This window comes from Dendropsophus ebraccatus, chromosome 1 (genome assembly GCF_027789765.1).
Source record: "Dendropsophus ebraccatus isolate aDenEbr1 chromosome 1, aDenEbr1.pat, whole genome shotgun sequence".
Taxonomy (NCBI): Eukaryota; Metazoa; Chordata; class Amphibia; order Anura; family Hylidae; genus Dendropsophus; species Dendropsophus ebraccatus.
In genome coordinates this window covers 124,327,695-124,338,749 of record NC_091454.1, presented here as the reverse complement: position 1 = coordinate 124,338,749, position 11,055 = coordinate 124,327,695, and the positions used below count along the sequence as shown (strand labels likewise).

At 38.2% G+C, this 11,055-nt stretch overlaps 1 protein-coding gene across 1 annotated transcript in view; it reads left to right on the top strand.

Annotated features, from left to right (window-relative positions):
* Positions 1-395: 395 nt before the first annotated feature.
* The window catches only part of SEMA3A (semaphorin 3A), a 200,898-nt gene continuing 190,238 nt past the window's right edge, over positions 396-11,055 (top strand). Inside the window, exon 1 of the mRNA XM_069978371.1 lies at positions 396-1,016. Within this exon, the coding sequence (XP_069834472.1) occupies positions 905-1,016 (112 nt within the window). The 5' untranslated portion in view covers positions 396-904. The remainder of the gene's footprint in view (positions 1,017-11,055) is intronic.

The following is an 11,055-nucleotide window of genomic DNA, read 5'->3' as shown; positions in this document are numbered from 1 at the left end:
ATATCACATAGTGATATAGTAAAGATATAGTAAAGCCCTCGCTAATACATCATATTACATAGTAATTATTGGAGCAATGACGGAATAATCGAGATGTATACGCAATATTTATAGAGGCAGGTTTCCCACAACTAAGACTCGATTTTACATGATCCCATAAAGTTTATGGAGATGCCCTTGAAGTACTTTCATGTCTATGAAATGCAGAGTGAGGCTTAGTTTATAGGATGGACAAGACAACTAAGTTCCAAGTCTGCAGAAACTCATGCAGTTGTGCCTTTAAAGGTATATGTGTGAGTGGCTGCACTGCTTTCTACATGCTTGGTGCAGGTCTCTGTTCCCTCCTCTCATCTCTCCTAGATGGTTTTTGCATGTGTTGTCTGACAGCAGGGAAAGGCAGTGGGTTGAGCTTGCCTGTTCTCCCATTGTCAGTATGCCTTTGCTGTAGTAGGGAAAACCTGTCTGGGAGATCCTGTGTCATCTCTCTGCATGTGGACAGGAAAAGTCAGCAGTACTGCTCTCTGGGCTCCTTTCTGTGCATTTTCCACTCATTCAGCTCCCACACACTTACTGAAGCACAGGATTAGTTTCTTCCACCAGATCTCCTATGAAACAAATGGATCTTTAAGCTCCAGCACTGCAGCACTGGTTCCTTTCTGCTTTCCACACAACAGTTGTGCCTCATTCTCCAGTGCTTGCTGCCTCCTTCTTCCTCCAGATCCCTGAAGTTTCCCATCTTTTGCCTGCTCTTCGAGGAGAGATGAGGGGTTTTCTTCTCCCTAGACTGCTGCAATGAGGCTGACCTAAGTCACCTGTTCTCCGGAGTTGTAAGAAGCCCTGTACTGAAGCAAGACTGCAGCAGGGGCACCAGGCTGCACAAGGGACCTACTGACTGCACCTCAGCATGGGCTCTTTTACTGGGATTGCATTTCTTTTCTTGGGAGTATCGATAACAACAAGGGTGAACTGTCAGAATGTCAAAAATAACGTGCCCAGGGTCAAATTATCCTACAGAGGTAAGCCAATTCCTGCATGATCTCACTTCTTAACTGCAGCACAAGTTTATATGTGTTCACACGTGGCTGAACAGGGTCCTTTATGAAAGAATAGGGCATTGATGCTACTGATATGGTACTATATGGGATGTAAGAAATCCATAAGTCATTGCACACGATTTCCTCTGTATCCAGTACACATTACAGTATGCTTAGAGCTGTGGCTTTGTGTCATCTGGTCACCTAGGGACATTAATATCATGTAGTTTATGAGACTTGGGACTTGTGCCAGTGTGTGCAGGGTTGCACTTCATTTCCTTGGTAAACAGCTCTGATGGAAAGGCTCGTTATTTACTAAATACTCACTGGAGATTGATCACATAAAGACTATAACCATGTTCAATCTGGAAAGAATAAAAGTAGCCAGTGGTAATATATGAGTGTGCTGTAAAGGTGAGCATGCCATAACTGGGATTGAAGTGATACTGCAGCCCTGAGTGAGGAAACAATTTCTGGCTTGCTTTCTAGCACACAATGGAACATAGGAACATATAAGGGTCATTAAATGAAAAATATGGAGAGGGGGGAAAAGAGCTGGAGTGGAAGTGGAAACACTGGCTGGAATGAAGTATACTGTGTGTATGTGATTCCTATAAGGAAGGCAGAGTTTTCTCTGTGGCTGGGTTGATCATATAATATAAATCCTATGCTAGAGGAAATGTTTTATTGTGGTATCAGCATGCTTTCTCAGGCAGAGGAAGATATGACACAAGTGTGAAAAACACATCTGTGAGACCAGAATGCTGTTTTCACACTTCATGCCAGAGAAATAACTGCCTGTAGGTGTTACAATCACATATTTTGTATAATCTGTGTTATCTTGTACATATTGTATATTTATATTATTTGTATATAGATATCGTCTATAGATCTGCAAACTGTGGAGGTAAGTAATAAGAATAACGTGTGCTGGTCTAATTATTTAAGCAAGAGATATGTAGAAGAGCTTACAATCTAAAGTTCAGTGCAGTCTATGATTTTTTTTTTAACTACAATTAAACAAATATAAGCTGCAAAGTGGCTAATCCAAAGTTGTACACTTGTCTCCTTGTTAATTCCAAATGTGTTAACCAGGGCCACCAGTAATAAAACTGTCACATATAATGAGATGAGCCTTAATTGCGTAAACTCCTTGAAGTCTAATTTTCTGCTGATTTTCAGGGCATTTCTTTACAGACTGTCACTCCCCCTTCAATAAAACAGTTCATACTGAAAAAAAGGTATGAAAGCAATAAAATGGTACGCAATAAAATTCCACTTGAGGATGATCTTGCTTTAATAGACAGTAAATGAGGAGGCTAAACTGTCTTATGCGAAGTAAGGATTCCTGTAACTTATTACAGGCCAGGCTGAAGGTAAATTCTATTACATACATCCTACAATTAGTTTAGGGCCCTTCTTATTGAGCTCTTGGATTTTTTTCAAGAGTCTGCAAATGGAGAAGACTCATGTGGAGTAAAAGAATACACTTTGTCCTTGTTTTCCTTTTGTTACTCGATGGCATTGTCAATAAGCTTTTCTATCCCCTTAAGGAATTGTTTTGTTGAAGTTAGAACCTTGTTGCTGCTTGTAGGTATTTTGTTTTGTGGAATAATAGTACTTTTTGGCTTCGTGTTTTTTTAAACTAATTAGATGTCAAACATATCTGAAATGCGTAGAACACTTGTTCTAAAAACATTTCCAGGGTGATTCATGAAGGGTTAAATCCCTGCCAGACCTAATTTCCTATGGTCACTAGTTTTCAAAGGTCTATAGCAGCTCTGTCATTTCTCAGGCTGCCAAATACATGTCTGAGTGCTAAAAGTTAACATGCACACTTAGTTTTACTGAGGTAACTAAAATGAAATGGGACCATAGGCAAATCTTGTGGCTTAGACATTAACCATATGTTTACTTTATAAGGCTTCACAATGCTCTGCTACATGGGAGACATGACACACACAACTCAACATGTCAGCAAAATGGAATATTGGCCTATTTTCAACAAGAGCTTGGTTCCTCCATTTGGACATGCAAATGTGGGTAGATAGTAAATTTTCACTTCCAATGACATTTTTAGTTCAGTCTCAGTTTCTAAAGCCCCTTTGAATATAGAATAGCTGTACTTTCTTCTTGTAAAGCTTCAGTCCTGTAAAGAGACAAGAGTGAATGATGGATTTATTTATTAACTCTTTGTTTAACAGTGTTCAATTAAACAAGTCTTGTGCTTTATGATTGAGGTAAAATATAATGGTGAGGATGGTTCTTTTCAAGAGTTTTCTGATTGCCCATTCGAGTCTTTATTAACTTTTGTGAATAGTTATAGTGGGCTGAGGTGTGAGATTACTTTCAGTACCTTTTTGGACTAGCTAATACTAATTTTTAAGTAAATAATGCTTCCATTTTATTTTGGAACTTTAATGTTTTAGGAGCATAGTTTGTGGTTTGTCATAAATTTACAAGTTATTGGCATTCAATATTCTACTACACAGCAGTGGACATAACTACGAGATAGCTGTGTTTTTATTTAACCATTTAATATTTACTAAACATATAATTATTCAATAGTTTTGAAAAAGAATGCGTATATTTTATCATATCATCTGTCAATTTTATACAAAGAATCAGAGTGTAAAAACTAACAACGAATGAAAGCCTGCCCAGCATTTGTAGATTTCTATTTAAAAATAGTAATGTGAACATTAATAACAGATCATAATATTGTCTATTTGAATGCCTGCTGATTAGCGTGTCAATGTAAAGAACTGAGAAAATTGAACATATTATTCCCAGTATATACTGAATTTTAGTTCTCACTAGCTAGTAATACACAAACATCTTCATTTTAAGACTATTTTGTATTAAAGGAGTACATCTACAGGATATTTAGTACAAATAAACAGACATTGCATATTATGTAATCACAATTTTCCTGTCCTATCTTCCTCATGACACATAAAACTATATAAGTGGCTGTCTGTTAATGTCTATAGTTTGGAGAACTGCTGCCAAGAATCCCACTTGAGCATATTCTGCCTTGTTGCAGGCCTGGTTCTCCTAACCGAGCCTATGGTGGCAGTAAGTCACCAAAAGTTCTGTGTACATTCTGTAATCCAGCTATTAAACTTTGTGATATTGATTAGTTAAACCTTTGTGTCGCAGCCTTATTAAATAGGACCTGTGATGTCCTATGTTCAGCTGTTAGCATACACTTTTAGCCTCTGCTCTGCAGTTTCCTACACATCGTCTAACCAACCCTTCCCCCATTTACCAGTTATCAGCTCTATTAGTTTTAGAGTCACCATCACTCAGTTCTTAATGACAAGGTTCACACCCAATTTATAACTAAGCAGTTGTTACTGCCCATTTGCCAGTGTCTGAATATAATTGCAGTTTATGGACAGCAAAGGGGCAGTCACCACAACGTAGCTGTCAATGAGTCAGGAATAGTGTTGAGCGGACCTGTCAAAATGTTTGGATTTGGCAACTTTATTAAAACCCGAACACTCAGCGTTTCATTCTCTGTGGCTGCAGAAGATGGATGCTGCCCTAGGGCTGCCAGGAAAACATGGATACAGCCACAGGATGTATCCATGTTTGCCAGCACTCCCTAGGGAGGTGTCCAATTCCTGCTGCCATGGGGAATCATACGCCAAACGTTGCTGAACCTGGACATTTTGACAAGTTCGCTCAACACTAGTCATGAACTTCAGTATTCTCTCTGCTGAGAAATGAGCAATAATGACTTCTTAGTTGACAGTCTAGGCTCAGCTTTGCATACTGGCCAATAAAACTAATGGTGCTGATACAGTGACTGGCGGAAGGGGTTAGAATGTACCCAGTTGTGAAAGAAACTAATGGCGTATAAGCAGTGAAAAATATGTTCTTATCTGTAAGCAAAAGCATAACAATGCAACTTAAATCTATTTAAGGTTTTTGACATTTGAATCTAAACAAAACTAAAAAATTGAGTAATATGTTGATGTTAATTATCATTTATGAACGTAAATCTTTACCCATTTTGAAATATGTAGTAAGGTGAGCGGTTATGCTCAGTAATTGACAGCTATCTGGTTGTAAATGTGCATGTGTTGGCTAATGGCAGCACCCAATTAATGGCAGCACCCACCCAAAATGAACATAGATTTACATAAATAAATAAGGCTGGGTTCACACTGCGTTTTTTCAGTCTGTTTAACGTATACGTTTAATGGAAAAAAGGGATGCAAAAAACAGATGCAAAAACAGATGCAGTTGTGTTCCATCCGTTTGAATCCATTTTTCTATTGACTTCCCAAAAAAACGGACACAAAAGTAGTGTTGACTATACTTTTCTGTCCGTTAAAAGTAACCAATTAAAAAACGGATACGTTGAACGGATTGCAAAAACACAGTGTGAACCCAACCTTACCACCACAGCTTAGCAATTTTCTAAATACAGTAAATAGCAATACTGCTTCCTGTCCTAGTCCTGGTGTAAAGACCGTAATACATGGCCCTCGGGAAGTGAGCCCTGAACTGTCGGCTCAGTTCTCACTTCCACCTCGTTGCTCACTTCCCTCTTTCCATGCTCACTGTATTGTGCTATTACATGAAAAGACAAAAAAGGGGGGGGGGGCATTGAAGTCAGTGGTAGTCTGCTGCTACTGCTCCTATTACTTGGAGTGACACGCAGAAGACTGATTATGGCCATTCAACATGCGCTATTGCACTGAACGATCATTGGACTGAACGGTAGGTAATCAGCCAAGTAAGGCCAATAATCGTTTACTGTTATCGGGTCATGTGATGTCAAAGAGCCCTGCATGTGCTAAAGCTGCTAGCAGACCCAAGTCAACCCCCAAACTCAAGTTAATACAAACCTAATAATAGAAATAAAGCATTTTTATACTAAATGTATATTGCATATAGTTTTACATGCTTAGGCCACGTACACACAACATATATTTTCCTAAAAGTATGGCCATTGTTGCCGATTGCAACAACGGCTGTGATTAATACAAAAATATATGTTACGTGGCCTCTATGGAATCACTGCCAGAGCGTATACACATAGAATAAGCTCCGGCCTGGATCTCTCGCGGCGCCGTAGAAAACTGACATGTCAGTTTTCTGCAGCCACTAGTCAGTGAATAGCGGCCACAGAAAACTCTGTCAGTGTACACTATGGAGTGAGCGGCACCAGCGGCTCGCTTCATAGTTTGCAGTGGGGAGTTCTGATGTGGGCGCGCACAAATGCGCCCGCATCAGAACTCTGCGGCCCTAAAGATCACTGCAGTACCGGCCGGGATGATCTTTTCTGAGACCCTAAAGATTACTGCAGTACCGGCCAGGATGATCTTTTCTGAGACTGGCCGTTTCGTGACCCGGACGGGTTATGGAATGGCCGGTCTCTTATAGTGTGTGAACATAGCCCATTATGTTCAATATTTGTCATGCCCCTTTCTTTCTAAGCATACACTGTTCATTTTATTTACCAGATAAAAGGTTTTCTATGTTGTAAGATACCAATCTCACAGTCTCACTTCAGTACAGAATTCTCATGTGTTGGGACTAAGGTAGAGAATATGAAACCAAGATAGAGTAACATGAAACTGCATTTCTTGTGCCTGAATTTTCTGGCCTTTATCTCTGATCCTTTAAGAGCAGGGGGTCTAAACATGGAATTCCTTTATCAGCAGCTACTTTCTTGCCACTTGACATCCATGAGGTGTTTGGAGGTACTGTTTCTTAATTTTGCTCCTGGCTATGTTCATCTTTGTTTATCAGCTGACTTTCATTTTTCTTTCCCAAGTGGCATAAAATGTTAGATCCTTAAACCAAGTATGTAAGGTCATAAAATTTTCTAGTTTACAATATCCCATTACCAGTGTGACACCTGAGACCTATATGTTCTTTTAAGAGTGTAAAGTTAAACACGAGGCATTGTAAGCTACCAAGCTTTATATGCATTGTAATGTTTGTAATGAAGATATGTGACTCAAATACGTAAATACGTTTACCCATGAAGAATGAAGTGCCAAGTTATAAACCAATGTATTTAAAAATAATAATAATAATAATAATAATAATAATAATAATAATAATAATAATAACAAATAGCAGAGGCTCTGTGAAGCCTCAGATTCTACATTAAAAATGTCGAAGTTGGGTAAAGCTCTAAGGTTGTCTGGAAAACATGGATACAGCCTATGACTATATCCATGTTTTCCACATAGCCTTAGGGCTTTACCCATCTTCAGCAGCCACCGCTAATCCAATGCCAAACGATCGGGTTCGGATGGACTCGAGCATGCTCCAGGTTTGCTCATCTTTAATCATTATCATTTAGCTTCGATTTGGATTAAAATGGGAGGCAACAAACACCAAATCAGCTGTCTACAGATGGGTAAGTGATCTTTCTGGGGAGTTTCTGACTTTTCGCATTAAATTCCTAGTCATGTTCTAAGGATTCTTAGACTGAACATTGAATTGAAGGAAAAGCTACCTCTAAATGTCGGCATCCGAGAACTGTTTTGCATATCCTCCCAGAATTCCCAGTGGAGCATAAATGACCCATAAAGCTCCACACATCGGTATGCCCTATCCTTTGCCTTTTATTTTTACTTGCAAAGTGGACTCTTATCTGCCACACTGTTACCTATTCCTGTTTGCCCTATCAAGTACCATACTAAATTATTTAGTTTGCTGTTGAGTTTTATTTCCAAAAACTTACATTCAGCAGTTTTATTAGAAATAATGTACATTTTACCATAAATGGTAAGAAACGGTCTGTATCATAATTATTCATGAAGGCGTCCACAAGATAATTATAAGGTGCTCTATTTGTTGGGATATTGTTTAGGATAAGGTGTCAGGGTGCGTGGGTGATTTTCAGATCCACACACTCCTATAGAGATCAGCAGTGTTTTTTTTTACTTTCGACCCCTCCTAGCGCTGGAGCCTGGAATTCTAGCCAACATCATCATCTATTTACAAAAAAAAGTAGCTATGTGATTTTTATCTATACATATCTAATGACATTAATATTGAAATAATTACTTTCTATTATATATATAAAGTATATAAAACCATTCACATCTCAAGGCTTGGATAAGGGGGTGGATTAGACTGAAGCTGAAGTAAAGCCACTGGAATTAATAACTTCTCAAAGAATAAACATATCTGAAAGATTCCACAGCTAGTGCACTGTGACTATGTTACCATGGAGATTAATTGGGAAGAACTGAGTAGTTAAATAAATACATGTAACGTGTCTCTGCAGCTAGCAAAAGCACATAAGACACAGTAACAGTTTTCAGTTCAGTGCATTGAAAACATGATTTAACAGCACCATTACAAGACAACACTTAAGAAAATGTACTGTTATTAGACATCTTTCCTACTTCTGTGTTATAGACTTGAAAGAAGAAAATTAATTCTCAAATGTAACTAAAAAGCTTTGCTCAAAAACATGGTTTTAACTATTTATGGAACAATATTTGTTATGATGCATTAAATTAGGAGCTAAACACTGGATCAATCGAATAATATTAGCACTGGGTCAAAAGTATCAAAATGGTTGTTCGGTAGCCTCAATAATAAACATAATATTAAAAGAAAGTTATAGGTAACTAAAAAATTCTTTCCAGTTATAAGGAGAGAAATGGCTATTAGTTTCCCACAATGTAGAAATAAGTTGACAGAACTTCCAATAACTTCTGTTTACCAACTGTCCACATTTTTGTCAAAAGGATAACAAGAGTCTGCTTATTAGACATCCATTGGACTTGATGATTTCCTAAAAGTATTTGGGTTTTATAATAAAATACTGTACTCAGGTTATGTTCACACATAGTATTTCCGTCATTCTTTTGATCAAATCAGGAGTGGAACTTACGGGGCAAAATTATAATGGGGTTGTAAAAAGACTGACGGAAATACTATGGCCATAAACGGTACTGTAGTATCTTGAGTACTGTATCAACTATGAGGCATTTTTATGTTTCAATTTAGTGAAATATTAATGATGAAGTCTTAATGAAAAGTTGTCACCAGGTTATGTCCCTTTACATTATAATATCCAGGTATCCTAATAAATCTTAAATATAGAGCAAATTTTGTACTACTAGTGGCAATAATATTCACTATATAGCCTTCTACCAAACAACAATGATCCTTTAACTATTCAGAAAGATTCAAAGAAATCCTGTAGCATATTCCGCTGCCATTATATTAAGAGGAAACTTGGACGTAAAGAGCTAAGGGGGTGATGTTAACTTCTTGGCTTTGTCTAGAGGGCAAACGTGCACTGAATATTTTGTGCTAATGCATCATAAAAAGTAAATGTCCTAAAAGAAAATGGTTTGGTTACAAATTCCCTTTTAAGGGAACCATTACATGTGCCTTTCTGCAACTGAACAGTGATGTCTTTCTTTGTTACCTGTTGCCCTCTATGTGAAAACATTTAGAGTATTCCTCACATTCTATTTCCTAATAAATCAAAATTCTATCTTTTTTAAAGAATGTAATGTGAAAATTGAAAGGTTTCCCTGATTGAAGTCTATGGGGGAGATTTATCAAAGGGTGTAAAATTTAGACTGGTGCAAACTGCCCACATCAACCAATCACAGCTCAGCTTCCAGCTCTGGTGAAAGGAAAGAGGAGCTGTGATTGGTTGCTGTGGGCAGTTTGCACCAGTCTAAATTTTACACCCTTTGATAAATCTCCCTGTATAAGTATGTTCATTCAGAGTTTTTTGAGGCAAAACTACAACCGTATTTTAATCATTATGGTTGTAAATAATGATCATGCTCTTTATTTACTGCTGTAATTATCAAAATATGGCCACATTTTAAACCTAAAAAAACATTGTTTAAATATACCCTATAACTGACAAAAGTAACATTGAGATTAAACATACATATGTGCCTAATGCTTCCATCTCACAGTAGCTTTGGATAGGTAACCTGGGGCCCTCCAGCTATTGTATAGCGACAGTTCCCATCATGTCCAGGCATGATGTAATTTGTAGTTTTGCAAAAGCTGGAGGGTTCCCTAAAGGATCCCTATCCGAATCTTAACTAATATGGGTGTATACAATAACCCATGTCAAACACCTTTTTTGTCTCTGCCATATAGAAACTAATTACAGGTTTGTAGCATACATACTGATGATGCCATCAAGACTTATACATCATGCCTCCATTTTAATTTTTAATTCCTTGTGTCGGCTTATTTCTGCCTTTAGCATTTCTGGGACTTGTAGTTCTATTATTTGTTACCAGAGAAGAGCAAATTAACAGTATAAACGAAGCAAAGCACTACGTTATCTAAAAAATCTGCTCAACAGCCTGCTGCCTTTTAACTCACTTCCACTCCATGCCACTCTCTGTCACTCCTCTCTGGGTGCTGGGAAAATTGGATCCAGTCCTGGGAAACCTCCCAGTTTCCCGGGACTGGATCCTGCGTTTCCCAGCACCCAGAGACGAAAGGCAGTGAGTTAGAAGGCAGCAGGCTGATGAGCGGTTTGCAGAGATTAAGTAGCTCTTCATTATTTCTGTAAATTTGCTCATCTCTATTTGTTACATCAGGTTATCACTTTAGTTTTCTGGTTCATCTCTGAACACATAATTATCTCCTTGACTCCTGGTTACATGTCTGGTTCGGACTACCACCTGATCCTCTGGTACTGTTCCTGACTGCTCTCCTGGCTACAATAACTTGCTTTGTACTGGCTATGACTTAAGCCTCTACGAATTCCTGATTCTAATCCGGTTACTACACAGCTGCCATTACGACCGACACCTGGAACCCTCCCTGCAGCAAAGTTCAAACGACCTTGCAGGAGTCAAGGGTGAAGACCAGAGGCTCTCTTAGACTCCGCACTTCAGTTTAGTCTCTGTCAGTCTGATTGTCGTTTATAGGGTCTACATATTTGGTACTTTAGGTGCAATACTTGATCATTATTGTATAGATTTCCCTGTTATTTGTTTTTTGTTGTGTAATTCTATTAATTTTATACATATTGCCATTCCACTTT